The 16,374-nt window shown below is 46.4% G+C and overlaps 1 protein-coding gene and 1 long non-coding RNA gene across 9 annotated transcripts in view; one reads left to right on the top strand and one right to left on the bottom strand.

The window, feature by feature from the left end:
* The window catches only part of BEND7 (BEN domain containing 7), a 133,492-nt gene that overhangs the window by 77,661 nt on the left and 39,457 nt on the right, over nucleotides 1-16,374 (top strand). For all 8 annotated transcript variants that reach the window (XR_011281731.1, XR_011281730.1, XR_011281729.1 and 5 more), the window contains exon 7: nucleotides 9,001-9,126. Coding sequence is in view for 5 of the 8 variants with exons in the window: in XM_069627882.1 (XP_069483983.1) it covers nucleotides 9,001-9,126 (126 nt within the window). In the remaining 3 variants the exon portion in view is untranslated. The remainder of the gene's footprint in view (nucleotides 1-9,000; nucleotides 9,127-16,374) is intronic.
* LOC138513223 (uncharacterized) overlaps nucleotides 1-16,374 on the bottom strand; it is a 132,113-nt gene that overhangs the window by 83,996 nt on the left and 31,743 nt on the right. The gene's annotated exons all lie outside the window — the stretch shown is intronic.

Genomic DNA, 16,374 nt, shown 5'->3' with positions numbered 1-16,374 from the left:
CGAGGAGCCCCTTCTCATGAGCCTGGGGCGGTGAGTCCACTACCCAGTATTGCTCCCCCAGGCTGGTTTAATGCAGGAGGACCTCGTAGGGAGGGACACCCCTCCTGGGGATAAAGACGACCACCAGGGTAAAGGTTGGCACAGCACCCTGAACCGCACCCTCTCAAGCCTGTTGCTACCTTTCCACCAACTTCCCATTAATAGCACTTCTATTAGTACTTCTATTTGTTATTGTAACATCAAACCAGTTATTTCTAATGAGACAAAGAAGATTGATAACCATACAGATAGCATGACTAACTCCAGTACTGGTTTGAAAAAGATCACCCAAAGCATGAGGATTACCGGCCAGTATTGAGACGAGGTGGCCACCAGGAGCCATGAAGAATGGCTCAGAGAAGATACAGGAACGGTATCGACTTCTGCTGGAGGGGTTGCGGGGGGGAGGGTGGAGTCCTGTGAAATACATAAACATTGACAAAGGATTTGGAGAAAGGGAGCCGCAGACCAGTACGAATGGCAGTCCAGCCCAGGAAGTTCAAAGGAGACGCAGAGGACATGGCATGAATGGCAGCCCGCTCCCAAAGGAAGATGCCAACGACGGTAGTCCTTCGTCTGGTGTTGTGGAGCAGGTCATGGTCTGACTAGAGCCTGGCAGACGGTAGAGCGACCTGGGGGAGGTGCACCAAGCAGTCCAGTAACCGCACCCACACCGTTGGTGAAGAGACCGAGAAGAAGGTACGCAGAGCGAGTGCAGCACAAGCCGGACACGCCCGCGCAGCCTAGCGAGAAGATGCAAGCACCCAGCAAGAACCAACCGTGAGTCCTGGAGCCAACGAAGGTAATGGGCACGTCAAGCGGGCTGGTAGGGGCTTTGAGGTGCGGTAGAGAGACAAACCGCACGGGTTTAAAAATACGAAGCATCTTTCTCGTGGCAGTACTTGGAAAGAGAGTCACCCAAGTGGGCCTAGTGAGAAAGGCAGAGAACCAAGGGTCTGGGACCCAAACGGAGCAGAAGCCTATGTTGATACAAGTCATCTTCCTCATGGCAATACTTGGCAGGAGAGTGAACCAAGTTGGCCTGGCGAAGGGGGAGCGAACAGGGTCTGGGACTCGAATACAAAGGAAATATCGGAGGGAGAAACCCTCGGGAGGATAGCTCCAGGGCAACATGCTCATTTTGGAAGCAAGACGATGTGTAGCAACACAGGTTTGATCCCCGGGTCCACTCTTAGAAACCTCTGGGTAGTATGTTATAAATAACCAATTACAATTATTCTAATTATAAAGAGTGGTAGAGAAAAGAAGGCTGACTGTCTAAGGAGAGCCTGGAACTGTTGCGAAAGTTAACTAAGAAGACGGGGGAAGGGAGCCATCCTCCCTGTTCTTAACTGGAACGTTGTTGACACTAGACATCCAGGGGAAGGGAGTCATTCCCACAGGATCCAGCTTGAATATTACCAGAAAGACAGAAGGCAGTCGTTCCTCCTGGCCACGTCTGGAACTGTGTGTAAGCCAAAACCAAGGGAAGGGAGTCATCTCTTGGTGACAGAACTTTACTTTTAAGTGTCTTTAGTTGTAGTGTAAGGGATGGAGGTAAGGCTTTGACCCAGGACAGGGCTTTCTTTAGTTACAGATATTCTCACCGACTTTTTAGTTTGAGGCAGGGAAGTGTAAGGAAGGCATGGTATCAACAGTAAGACGGACACAAGTGACCACAGTTCAAGGGTGTTTATTAAACTTCGATAAGGGCATGATAAACGACCTATCTAATGCAAAATCTACAGATGAGAGCAGGCTACGACCATCAAATAATAATAAAACAGTCCTAGTGGTTTCTTGTCAAAATAAAAGGGCCTATACTAATAAACCTATTGCCAATCCTTACTTCTAAATACAAATAGTGTAGGGAGTAATGTTATGAAAAGAAAGAAGTGTTCAAAATGATACGTCAGGATGTTTAGGCCGTTGGCCTCCCTTCCCCACATTTTCAGCACAGGACAAGGCAGTTCACTCAAGCATAGCACACTCTTTGGATTCTACAGCACATGACCCAGTTCAACTACCAGCATCAGGGCCTTCTATGCGCAAGTTTCTTTATTTGTTAAAGTTTCTTGATGCAGAGGGCCTGATGTACCAAAAACAGTTATTTTTCTCTCACAAGTATTCAGTTGTTAAGATTCACTCTTCACCCTGGATCCCCCTCAACCGGGCTCAGATCCCTTTTCTTATAATGTTCGTTACCTTGGATACCCCTCTCCCGGGCTCAGATCCCTTGTTACAATGTTCAGAGAATATTCTTTCTCTGGTGACTCACGGTTCACCCCTGATCCCCCTCAGCCGGGCTCAGGCCAATTTAAATTCGCATTAACTATCGAAGGCTTTCGAATGTGCACAGGATTTAGCTTGACGCGTTGCATAACCACTTCGATCTCCCAATTTCTCTACACTATTGCCAACCCGTTGGATACGTAACAAAGACCTTCGAATGAGCACAAGGTATCTTTCTTGGCTTTAAATGTTTAGTCACTCCTCTGTTGTTCAATTATATTTGCATCACTCGTCACATATGAGTCACCCACTGTTCTCTTTTGATTTCTCCATACAATGATGCTGCTTGCAACCTTGGTTCTAACACAGGCCGGTCTGGTATCCGTTTCCCTGACTAACCGGCTGTGTTGACTTTACTGGCGCTGCTTTGTTGTAGGAGCAAAGGACAGTGCCACAGCGGCAAATGCTCCTCCTTGCCTTGGTTATCGACGCGGAAGAGCCCCTGATGCCTCCGACACACAACAGAGGTTTCTTCAGCTTTAATTCCAGGTCTTAGGTTTCTTATTTTCCAAGGTTCACAAAAGTAACAGTCTGAAAGGGTCAAGGGCACTTCCCTCCTTGCAACCTGCTCTGGCCTCGCCGTCTTTCTCCTCGTATTAAACTGCCATCTTGGAACTGCTGCTTCCTTGTGTGCTTTTGTGCTCCACCTTTTATCTGTGTGGGGAAGTGAAATGGAAGTCAGGTGTGTGTAATGATCAGGAATTGCCTGACCCTGCCTGACTATTCTATTGGGACATGTCAGGTATACAGCTCTGGTGTTAGTCCGTTTTCGCTCACGTTGAGCTGTCCGTGAGAAAGTGTTCGTATCAGGAAAGGGGGATGGGGTGAGGCTCGAGTTTCTTAGTATCCTATCTGGAGGTTTGTGGAAAAGGTGTTAAAGGGAAGGGGATACAGCGTCTCACCATCCGGTGTCCCACTTGCACTCCCTGTCCCCTATTCCCCCCCCACCTCCCCCATCCAGGTGATCCTCCCTCACTGGTCCACCCCCAGGAACTGGATCCAAAAGTGATGGCCGTGTCCTGGCCACCTGGATGACAGATCCCTGGGGACTAGCGGGTGAGACACCTTCAGGTTTCTCACAGAAACCCCTATGTTGTTCCTCATCTTGGTGTTTTCAAGGCCATTTGTTTCTTTTGCATCACACTAGTACATGGTTCTGCTTTTAACAAGAAGGTTGGGGATGGAAGGATGGACTAGAGAATGTGGAGATGTTTTAATATTAGCTGGGCTAGCCCAATATGCTAGTACTTGTCCCCAAGGAGGGAGCTCCTCATTATGAGGTCATCCCACGTTAAACCACCCCTGGGGGACTATTTGGTAGCGGCCTCACCTCCCTAGCCTCATGAGATGGGTCTCCCTGTTGGAGAGAAGTGACGACACTGTGTGAAGCCAGGACCAAGGATACCGACCAAAAAGTCATGAGATGGTTGCTGGCCAAACAGTCGAATGCCTTTCCTGTGATCACTGAGCTGCCCACTAGCAACCCAACATGGACTTAATCAGGTCCCGATTCACAAGTCACCTGGGTACAAAGAATATTGAGGGTGATATGTGATGAAGTCTACAGCCTGACGCTGGGAACACCCAGTGAAACGACTCCCAGAACCAGTGGATGAATGGGGCTGGCGGCAGAATTGGTTGGATCTCCTAATTTTTGTTTGGTCCATGTTGCGTGTCGGCAGACAGTCAAAGTAGCATCAACAAACACTAGTTGTCTTGTCCACACTTGCTGAGTGTTCAGCTTTTTACAGAGAGCTCTGCACCATGAAGTTGTGGCCTAGACCTTTAAGGGAAAGTCTAAGCAAAAGTTGTGTGTCTTTGGAAACATCTATAATCGCATGCAAGCTTGGTGATACATTGAAGGAGAACACATTTCACGACAGCGAACGCCCACGTCTCTCAGACAATTCTTTCAAGGTTGTGAGCTCCCAATCACAATGTTGATTCGGGTATAGCCAGAGAAAAGACTGAATCCCAAAATCCGGTCATTACCAGACACTGGTGCAGATCCACAGTCCTATGTCCATGCAGAATGAGGAGCAGCCTTCCTATAAAATCTGCCAGCCTGTCTGAAAGTGTGGGTTGTTGGAGCAGGTTGTGACTAGCAGGCAGTTGAAGTTGTTTGGATCCTGATATTAGGACTGTGGAGGAGTGAATTAATTGGAGGTGAGAAGCAGCCTGGAAGAGGTGGCAACATTGGGAGGAGGTGGTGAAGACGTAGAGGGAAATGGTTTTAGCTTGAGGATGTGGTGGGAGTCTGTCCATGGGATAACTCCAGCAGCGGGTAATGAAGACCTGGTAGAGGAGTCTATAGCATGAGGATGTGGTAAGTATTGAGTACTGGATAAAAGGAGGTGGTGAAGGGCGTTGCATGAGACACAAGGAGACCACGATAGCTGTATAGATAAAGGAGGTGCTGATGAATTCATTTAGAGCAGGAATGAATTAGGAGGCCAGGTTGGCCTAAGGTAGATCAAGAAGACAAAAGGTATGAGACCCAAACAGGGAGAGCAGGTCAGAGATGGAAAAGAACATGGAAGAAAATTACATCGAGGGGCGCAACCCTGACTGGGAGGGGGATGCCTGGGGAGTATAGACTACCAGTGGGAACTCCTTGCTCCACCTCGGCCCCTGGAGATACTCGAGCTGTATAACCGGTGGCAGTGATGCAGTAGTGTACCAGAGGGTACTTCAAGATGTCAACTTGAATCTGGGCTTGAAGATAATTTGTGCCATGGATACGAGAAGCAGGAAAGCGTGCATTTAGCTAGTACTAGTCCTGGGTTCCTGCCCAGGCTCGTGAATTCCTTTCGAGGCACTGCCATCCCCAATTGATAGCAGTCCTACAGATGTCTTCCTTGTCACACTCTTCTACTGTCTGCTGATCTACTTTAGCCAAGAGGCTCGTCCCCTGCTCAAGGTCAGGCAACGGTTGTTGGCAAGCATCTTCTGGATGATGGTTCAGCAAGCGCCATTGATGCATCCTGAATGTCCCCCACCATCTTGTTCTTTCTAGGAGGGAGATCTCTGGGATGTCTCCCTCACGGTCAGCCATTCCAGCAGCCTATGCTTGTTTTCCTCTTGTTCCTGAAAGTTTTCCAGTCCAAGGCTTCCCTGTCTCCTGGTCGTGTCCCTTAAACGGATGCAAGGAGGTTTCCTATCTGGTTGACACTATGAAATTGACACTCTGGATGCTTAATCTGAAGGGCTTGCCTGTCCAGCCAACCAATGGGCTTTTCCTAACCCTGAAGTTTCTGTTAAAGTAAATGCCCCTGATCATGACTTCAAAGGCCTTCCTTCTGCCTGAATGGTCCCAGCGGAATGCACATTCTTTTGAAAATAACTGTCAATCTTTTCCCCTCCTCGCCCCTAAATACAGCATACAACAGTGTTTCCTCTATTAGCTGGTATGTTGGGACTGGAGAGCATGCACGTCCCCATTTCATCAGAGAGATCTAAGGGAAATGCTCTGGCAACATCTGGGGGGGGGGTATTCGGGTGCTTAAAAAATGTGCACGCTCTCCGCGCGTTTAGCTAACATATTCATTTTTGGTGTTAACTGTGACAAAGACACTTCTAGTTTGATGACTCTAGGTTGATTGCCTCCCTAAGCCAGTGAGTGATGGGTCCAGGGGCAGTATGAAGGGGATAACCTGGTTGCCCTCAATTGGCCCTTTCCAGCAGGCAAATGACTGCCACTGGTTCACTTCAAGGTTCCTGGCCCTTAAGAACTACTATATATCGGGAGACTCCAGTACCATTTCCCCCCAACCCAACACCAGACCCTGGACCTGGTGCTGCGACATCTCATGCCAAGAGAAACTCAAATACACGTGTCACGATCACACCCAGCATACTGTATTCAGCAGTAAAGAAAGGATAATTGGTGATCAGAAATGCAGAGACCTTCCCATAAAGTTTACAAAGGTGTTCACCTGGAGCAAGTAGACAAGGCTTATCTCCTGTAGCAGCATCCACCTGTCCATGTGTGGGGAAAGGACTCTCAGCAGACTACCTTTTGTAAAACCCAAGACAACAAAATATGATGCACTTGAAACTCCTGCATCTGAGCCCAGCCGAAGGAGGAGCGTCCTGGGAATTAAAAACAAAAACGGAAAGAGAAAAAGTGTGGCCGTTTGGAGCAGGAGAGGAGCAGAGTTTGCAGCAAGTTGGTGTTGGTAAGAGGGCTATGAGGAGAAGGAGGAGGGGAGTGGAGAACAAGGGGATGAAGTGGAGGCGATTGTGGGAGTTGGGAGAAGAGAAATCATCCAAGGGTGGAAGGAGGAGAAAAGCAGGTAGAGGAAGGAGACTAGGCAAGAGTGGAAGGAGTATAACATCAGTTGTAGGTGCCAAAGGAACATCCGAAAGTGGAAGCTGGGGAACCTCAGGTGGAGGAAAGGGGCTTAGAAAATCAGGCAAAGCAACTGAAAACCAGGGGGAGGGGAAGACTATTGAGGGCAGAACTAGTCGGTTGAACAAGGATTAAGAGTGAATACAATTCCCAAGGCAGGGGTTTGGTGTGAAGCCTAGATCAGAAGGGGCAGAGCCTGAAATGGGAGGAGGGACAATCATGTGGCGAGTTGACGATGAGGGCAGAACCAGTTCAGATTCAGCGAAGCTGGTAGATATCGGGACCTCATGAAAGGGATGTGGTAAGCTACTCAAAGGGCCCTCTATGGAAACTGGTAAAAAGATAGCTGTGGCCTTTGCTGCCCATGGACATCTACGGACAGTTATGCGTATACAGGGACTCGAGGGGGATCAGCTAACAATTGCATCTGGAGCAACAACCAGGAGAGCCTTGCTGGGAAGCAAGCGACCAGGAGTCTTGAGTGTCGGCTGTTACCCCAGAAACCTTACGAGCTGTTGAAGAGGTGCTTATTCAGACCTATCATCTCAGGAGGGAAGCGCTTGAGTTACTGAAGTTCTGGAGTAGTTATCCTTTTCTTTGGTGTTTGTTTGAACTGTTCCATTGGTGGAGAGCGGGTGATCAATCTAACTGGCGGTATCTGGTTGGAAACATAAAGCGTGTGTTCTTTTTTTGGGTTTTTTTTTTTTGGCTTTATTTACGTTCATGCAGTTGAAACGTTTTACACTCATTTTTCAACACAATACAATAATACAGATAAAATATATAGAAGAGGAAAAGAATGAATGTCATTTAAAAAATAAGTGATCACTTAAGATAAACTTAAGAGACAGTAAATACAGTTCATATAAGAACATTAAAACTCTAGGAATAGACATATCAAAAGTGCAATCACAGGACCGTCACAGAAGTTCATAGGAAATTACAAAGCCAGTAATATCATTAGTAGTTCACAGGCAATGATGTCATTATTAGTCAAGTATCTTTGGCTTCCGGGAGAATATCAATCCCTCTAAGCCAGACATGATGAGCTGCAGAGGTCAACACGTACGATTCAGCTGCAAAGAGCGTACTCCAGAATTGGTCGCTGTCATACATCTTAACCTGTCATGGTATGACAAATATGTCAAATATGCCTTGTCATGGTAATCTTGTAAGAAACAGGACAGTTTTTTTGTTTGCTACAGAGTTGGCAATGACGTTCCTCGAGCGGGATACCCCGCCAAGCTCCCCTAATGGTATAAACAGGCTATTAATCAAGGCACAGGTACATGATGAAGCGAATCAAGGTGGGGAGGCGCCATTTAATTAAATACTGCCTCGGGCCCAGGTGAAATCCCCCCTGATGTGTATATTGAATGTATTTGCGCCTTTCCCCCAGAAGCCGTGTATTGGGTCTCACCCAATGTATATTTAGGTTTGTCTCTTATGAATATCTAAGAAGGATAGATATAGAGACTAAAGAAAATACTTGTGACCCCTCTGCCCCAGCGTTGTATATCCTGTTCACGTATGTTCATGGTATGGCAGAACCTAGCAGATTTGAGTGTAACATGAATAGCCCCAACTATCTCTATTACACCGCCACCAGATATCCACTAGCCTGAAGTTATTATCACACCATACAGGGATCTAGATAATATGGACAGCGCCCCTAACGCATATATTGATCTGTGTACCTTGAGTGAAAGAATGGAACAGCAAATCCGGTAGCTTCCAACTAATTTATCACCCCTCTGCCTCCCTGGTCCCCCTGACCTGGTGGGTCTCCTGGATCCAGACGATTTAAAAATTCGGATAAGGCAGGACTTTCTCTCCCTGATTGTTTAGGTCCCGATCAGTATTTTGTAGTGCAACAGTAATTTTCTTCCCTTGAAGTGGTGGCTGTGTTACACAAAGCCCAACACTTCAGGGTTGCCACAGGTCCCATGTGCTTAATGAGGCAGTTCCAAGGTCCACATTTGTAAGATCCAAATGACTAAAAAACGATGCAGTGCTAAATTATGTTCCTGTGATTACCATATGAGCAGTATTTTAGGTGTATGGAGGGCACAAATGCTGGATGATAATTATGTTTTTGATGATTGAAGGCTCAAAATAAGTCTGCAGGATAATCCTAGGAAGTAAGCAACACATGTACAAAAGATCTGAGTCCCATAATCACGTTAACATATTGCAGGATCTCATCTTGACAGCTGAAGCACCCCCTTGCCTGTAAATAAATGATTCTCACTTTTCATTAAGGGCAATGTTTTCCTTTTGGCGCAAAGACCAAAATGTAATTTCTTGCCTTTTTTTAGTATTCACAGAAAAGTACTGCAGTGCTAACCATGTTGATAAAGTTCCTGGGCCAAGAGATTGGGTGCAGATTCTTCAGGACCAAATTAAACTGGCTAGAAGACGATTGAAGAGGGGCTCGAATTCTGGTGAGTATATAGTTTGATCTGAATATGAAAATGTCATCTTGCGATCTGGATAGAATTTGGAATCTACTGCCATGAGACCCGAACTTAGTGTTACAGTGCGTGCTGCCTTAAACAAGGAATTGCTGCCTTTACATTGCTTTATTCTCTGTCTTTAAGCAAATTGGGAAAACTGGTAAAAATACACCATTTGTTTGCTTCTTGCTTGATCTGGGGGATGATCGTGTTTTTTGGTGTCCCCTTTTTTTTCCCACGCGATGTGCTGATTTCTTAGAAATTATGTGAGAAAAAAAATGTAGAGTTCAGAAATGTTATTGTAGGGTTTGTCTGATGGTCGGCACCTCGAATATTTGAGACTGCCACTGTTGCTCTTAAATCTCTTTGAGTGTCCTTGGGAACTTTAACTTCAGTTTTCAACATGTGACCATTCTACTTTTTTTCTCAATTATTTCTAGACAACTTTGTTGTCAAGTTCCAGCATGCAGTGTTTAAAAAAAAAATGTATTGCATTTTAATTGCACATAAACAACCCCTATTCATGCAACATTGCAACAGACTGCGCAAAAAGTATTCAGATCAACCCAACATTTAACAATCCCAACTTCTCCCCCCCCTCCCTGTTTGATCTCCCTCTGTTATCCCACATTTCTTAGCAGCCATTAAAGGAAGCCCACCAAGCTTCTACCCTAGTCTCGCGTCACCATCGGCACATCTACATCTCTGCAGTACCCTATCTTCCTGTCTCATAGGGGTTTATCATCCGAGGGATAAAATGAGGGCTGTCGGCATACTCCGTTAACACATTAATCCCACCCTCTCTTCTGTCCCTACACTTGAGTCACACCATTGCCTCCTCCAATGCCCCCACCTTGTAAGACCCAATACCCACTAAATGAACCCAGGGCCCTTACTATCTTTCCATGCCAATGTAATTCTCCTTTTTGCCAGGACCAATGCCAGATCTCAATCATGTTTCAGAGCCTTTATCCCATGTCTAGTATACGTGCCCCGCAGGCAGACCTGAGGAGTATACTCTATTATTTGGACCTGTAACGCTAGTCTAGCAAATATTGCAGTCCAAAATCTCTGCACTACTGGCCATTACCAAAATCTATCAACCCTACATTGTCCTGTGAGCACCTACAGCAGCAAGAAGTAGTATGTGTATACATTCTCACCAGCCGGGCAGCAGTCAAATATGTCCTGTGCAGCAACTTGTATTTGTAGTAATTTAACCTCGCATTCCTCAATATCTTTTTTGGGTATTCAAGAATTCTAGTTCAGGTCCCTTTTTCTAGCACCATACCCAAATCGCCCTCCCGTACAGCCTTGGGAGGTCCTTCACACTTCTCATCTCCAGCAGTTTCCCATGTAGGTTGGACACCATCCATTTACCATCTGACGGCTCGTACAGTGTACTAAGTAAGGTCTTGGGAGAAATGGCCACTGGAACCTAGCTATTCCTGTTAGCGATACGTATGTAAGGAACTGCCCTGCTCTTAGGCTATATTTCCTTAGATGTCAGCCTCCCATTTTCAAAAACGTCTCCCCATGTTGCCACCTCTGTAATTGAGTCTGTGCTCCTTTCCATCCTGGTTGTAAATTGCACTAGGGGTTGTGAGACACCTGAGGATGTCTCACTGTCTGAACCCTGAAAATCCCTTTCTCGGGTGTCCAGGGCATAGCCATCGCCCTTGGATCCAGACCCTGGGGGTGGACGAGTGCGGCAGGTCCACCAGAGTGAGGGGTCCTCTGGGAGTAGGATAGGGGCACCAGATGGCGAGACGCCATAAGCTCTAGCGTATGACACCTTTTCCCCCATCCTACCTAGTAGAGTATCGAGAAACTCAACACCACCCCCCTTTTCAGATGCAGACACTTTCTCACGCACAACTCGCTGTGAGCGACAATGGATTAACACGTCCCTACCCAACATTCCCTTTACCATACACCATTTCACAACCCATACCGTTACCCATCGCCACCCGCCCCCCCCCCCCGGCATTCCCAATAGATACCAAACCTGAAGGAAATCTTAGAAGTGGGAGAAGGTAAGTACACATATCACTGCGTGCCCTACAACAACCCATTTGTACCCAACACTACTGGTACCCCCTTCACCCTGTTGAAAACCCACATGGGTTTTCCATTATTCTTCAGAAAAACTACAATCCCATAATCCACCCACACTGTTTTTTCCTTAAAACCACTGGGACGAGGAGGAGAGAGATTGGGAGGATAATGATTACCCACAGGAATCGCTGGCCCATTACCTCCTATGGAGGACTGCCATGTTGTCCCGCTAACGAGGACCGGTAGGGTCAGGCATTCCCTTCCAACAACTCACTCCTGGATCCAATCACTACTCCCAGGAAGTATAAAAGGCGGGGCTGGAAAGCACACTTTGAGCGAGTTGGGGATGCTGGAAGGTGCATTAAGCCTGAGGAAGGCCGGAAGAGCTGTAGAGACCCTGGGAGACTTGGAGGAGGCGAAAACCGCCCTGACACTGGCCCTGTGAGTCCAAAGGAGACTGCACTGTTCAGTGGGAGCTGTACCGCCAGAAGGCAAGTTCAGGGGCAGCTGGTGTTGCCTGGCAGTACCCACAGCAAGACCCCTCCCCTGGGGTCGGGCAAACCTATGTCTCTGAGGGTCAGCAGAGGAGATGCTGACCTCAGAATAATATCCCCTTTTAACTCCTACAGCTCCAAATGCCAAATGCTGTTTTTGGGAGCTGGGAAGTGGAAGCAAAATCCTGACAGTGCATTCTAGCCTTTATCGACTTGAAACAAGCATTCGACAGCATCAACCGGCAGCTTTTATGGAGAAAACTAAAGACCTGGGGCTGTCCTAATCAGCTTCTGTCTCCGTTGATGGCCCTACATGCCTGTACTAGCATTCGGGTACGTCTAAATGCCAAAGGCTAGCTAACAGATGAAATAAAGAACACAAAAGGAGTGAAGCCGGGCTGTCCCTTGGCAGCCCTGCTGTTCAAACTCTTTATATCAGATCTTCCGGCAGCCTTCGCACAAACAAGGTCATTTCCGCCCAAAGTAAACGGAAATCATCTAACCCACGTAATTTATGCAGATGATGTGGTGCTCCTAGACAGTACTGAAATAGATCTACAAAGACTCACCTAACGGCAAATCAGTTATCCATAAACATGAAGAAGTCGCAAGTAATGGCTATAGGTCCAAAAACTAAAACGAAGATGGTCTTCAGGTGGAAAGTGTACAATGAGCCTTTGACTAGAACAGACGCAATCCGTTTTCTGGGAGTCCCATTTAACATTTCCATAAGAGAATGGAGCTGGACTAATGAAGTTACATCTCAGATGAGAATTTTTGCACTACAAGGTCTAAAATTGCATGCAAAATATGGGAAATTTTCTCTATAGCCACTGATAACCTTCTATCGGCAAAAAGTGACCCCAGTAGTATGTTTTGGTTGCGAAAGAGGTTGGAACATAGACGCCATCTTTTGGTCACAATTGGAGGGGCTCTTTTGGCGCAAGGTACTTAAACTACCCCAAAGTGTCTCAATGGTGGCAATTGGACACGAGTTGGGGCTTGATTCCTTGCATTTTTTGGTTTTGTGGAAATCGATAACAATTCTTCATAAAATGAGAATAATACCTGCAATAAATTCTTACCGGATCCTGAATAACAAAAGTCATGAGGCATCAGCATCACTACTAAATAGCTGGGAAGCGAAACTGATGGCAATTTTGGATGCAGCTGATATAAAATTGTCTTTGGTCTTACAGATTCCACAAGTAGCGAAAGAAAAGTTTAGACGATGGAACTGAATAATTAATTTAGAAAAATGATCCACATTGTCACTAGCGCTGGACCTGGGACTGACATCGAATAAAGCAGGCAATCTGCCAAAATATCTTGAAACATTCCCCTCGGCATATCATCGGAACCAGTTTTTAAGACTACGCCTTAATCTCTACTATACCAATGAGAGGTTGATGAAAATAAAAGACCTTACGATCGAGAGTGAGGCTTGTCGATTTTGTCAGTTTGAAGTTGAATCTATCAAACATTTGTTAAGTGTCCTACCATCACTGCTTGCCGTTCCCTGCATTTATTACGCTATGCTCCAAAAAAATGGCAACATGTTGGAATGGTGGAACTATGTAATAACAGGGACAAATGTCCACCTAACTTGTGACATCATCAACTTCATAGACCTGATTCTACCACGTCTATCTAAGTTGTCTGATAATTATAAGGAAGACATGTAAATTCGTCCGAGTTCCTAGTTGAACTTTCTATGTGAATTGCTTGAATGGAGGACTGAACTCTAAATGATCAGTGTATTATTATGAGTGCTGGATCGATGTGAAATTTAAGAGATGAAGAGACATTTTTGCGTTTTCTCTCCCTCGTTCTTTAGATGGGGCCCATTCGCTTTACACTGTGTTGTTTGTCTTTTTCTTTTCTTTTCTTTTCCTTTTTTCTTTCCTCTTTCTCTGACTCTCTTGATGTTCTTTTTCTTCTTTGATTTAACAGATGTGGAAACGTGAATGACAAAAGTTTGTTTTCTTTTACAAAACTAAAGTCAATAAAAATAAAAAAATTAAAAAAAAAAAACCTTTTTGAATACTGTGTTGTGAGAAGAGATTTGAGCCTGGTGGAGAGAAGTCTCCTTTATGAACTTTGTGAGAGGAGTCCGAGCCCTGCAGAGGGAGACCCTTGGGAACTTTGTGAGTGAACAGGCACCAGAGGTAGAGTGGTCCGGTGCCACGTGGGCGCTCATTTGAAGGCCTCTGGCTGGTGCCCCACCCCCCCCTCACCCGAACCAGGAAAAACAACAAATACCAAGGGGCCTTAGGGGAGGTCGACATGAGGTGTCAAGGTGGTCCTAAGAGGGTCAAACCAAACCCCCTTGTACAATAGGAAGTCTTTGACACAGGGTGGAGGCAGGCATGAACTCAACTGAGGGATGCCTGCGAATTGGGGTGTACCCTAATGCACCCTAGAACCTTGTGTGAATGGAACTGTGTGAAGCCCGACTGGGGCTGAGACCCGGACTTACTAAATATAGTGGGTATAGTATGACTTTTTGTTGAAATACAAACTGTGGCAAATGTGAACCCGAAGGAGGGATGCCAAGGGAAAGCTAGTCGAAGGGAACAACCGCCTTCTGATGAGATGTTAAAATTGTAAACTGTGGAAACCTGAACCGGACTGGGGGATGTCCACAGTGAGTTGTTGGTCTGAGCCCGACTCAGGGAGGCTGACATTGAGAGAAGGATCGGAGCCTGGTTGAGGGGGATCCTGAGGTGAAGAGTAATCACCCGACGTGAAGGTTACCAGAAGGAACTGTGTTTTGTTGGTTTTGACATATCGGGCCCTCTGAAGCAAGAGACTTTGCATGAAAGTTACTTGGACACAAAGGTCCTGATATTGAGAAAAGGAACTGTAACCTTGTGTTGGAAAAGCCCAGGAGTGTGCTGTGCTCAAGAGTCCCGTCTTCTCCTCTGCTAAAAACGTGGGGAAGGGAGACCCTGGCCCTAATATCATGACTTGAACACTTCTTTCATTTCTTGTGAACATTATCCCACACTATTTTATAGCATAGCGGTAAGGATGGGCAATATGTTTTCTTAGTATAGGCACTTTTTATTTGACTAAACCCCACTTGGACTGTATTCTTATGATTTGATGGTCGTAGCTTGCTCCCATCTTAGATGTAGGTTTAGATTAGGCATTATCTCACCCACTTTACTGTTCAATAAACACCATTGAACTGTGAACACTTGTGTCCATGCCTTCCTTACAGGGTATATTACACGAATAAGGGCACTTAATGCCCAGTCTTCTCAGTAATCTGGTCCAAAGCGACGGTCCCAGCCTCGGCAACATTGGCACTTCCTGTGCTTTAGTTCCAGCCACAGCACCTCCTTTTAAGGTATATGGCGGGAGCAAAGGGCTCAACAATTGCGTTTCTGAAGTTTCATCATCCACCTACTGTTGCCTCCCAAATTGTATATGTGCCGTGTGAGAAACCTGAGGGTATCCTCACTCCTACCCCCCCTCTATCCTTTTCTCAGGTGGTCAGGGAAAGTCAAACACTTTTGGATCCTGAATCTGGGGGTGGAGAAGCGAGGGAGGGTCACCTGGTTGGAGGGTCCTTGGGGATTGGGAAGAGGGTACAGACTGCAAGACATGGTTCCCTCTTTCCCTATTGAGAACCAACCTAACCCTCCTCTAGCCTTTATTTGCTATTGTAAAACATCTCTAATTTTTCCACATTCAACCTATGTCTGTACTGGGACGAGGAAGGGCGACTAAGAGTAGTGAACACCAGTAACTCATTTCACCACTCTAGTACTGAGACGAGGAATGTTCCTGCAAAGTACTGTGAAGGTCAGGAATGTCCCTTCATTTGCAGTCAGGCAATACCAATTGTAGACTCGCACCTGCTTCCAGTCAAGTGGTTGCAGGTGTATAAGAAGGGAGGAAACCGCAACGGAGATGCTGAAGGGGAAACCGAGAGCAGCAGGGGATCCAGGGCAAGTTGGCCCGTTAGAATTCCACAGGTGGGGGAGTCTCCTTAGTCTGGGAGCTGTAGATGGAGCTGCGGGCCAAGGAAAAGAAGCAGAGTCGCCGTCGCCATGCGCGGAAGGGAAGCAGAGCTGCCGGCGAGCACAGAGAAGCATTTGGAGAGCGAGCGGATCTCGAGGTCACAAGTAAACCTGCAGGCGGAGCAGACATGGAGCGACGCAACTGCCCAAAGGGAATGCCGAGGACCGGTGAGTGAAAGGGAATAGCACTCAAAACCGGGGCGCTCCTAGGGGCTGCATGGAAGTGAATGGATGCTGTGTGAAGTAATGTGCGAATTGAAATAGCCCTGAAGGCACAGGTTGAATAATAGTTACTAATGTTGAATGGAAATGTATTGAATACCGAACTGAATTAAAAACTTAATGGGCAAAGCTGTGATCTGATAAAGGCTAAATGTGAATCTGGCCATTTGAAGGCAACCCATGAAACAGAGCAAGAGTGGAAGTTTGCGAAAGAGCATACAGAAAGGTGGGGAACAAATAATACCACAAAGTGAACTTGATCCATGAATACAATGCAGCAAGGCCATAGACTGGCAAAGGATATTTGACACATTGTGGCAAAGCCAAGAGGCTAATCCGGAGAAGCCAAGAGTGAGTTTTTACATAAAGCCAAGAGGCCGACAAGGAGAGGGTGAATCTGTACACTGGGGCAAATGCAGAAGAGCCTAGGT

Source organism: Ambystoma mexicanum, chromosome 12, assembly GCF_040938575.1.
Source record: "Ambystoma mexicanum isolate Mex_15411 chromosome 12, UKY_AmexF1_1, whole genome shotgun sequence".
NCBI classification, from domain to species: domain Eukaryota; kingdom Metazoa; phylum Chordata; class Amphibia; order Caudata; family Ambystomatidae; genus Ambystoma; species Ambystoma mexicanum.
This window is presented reverse-complemented; position numbering and strand designations above follow the sequence as displayed.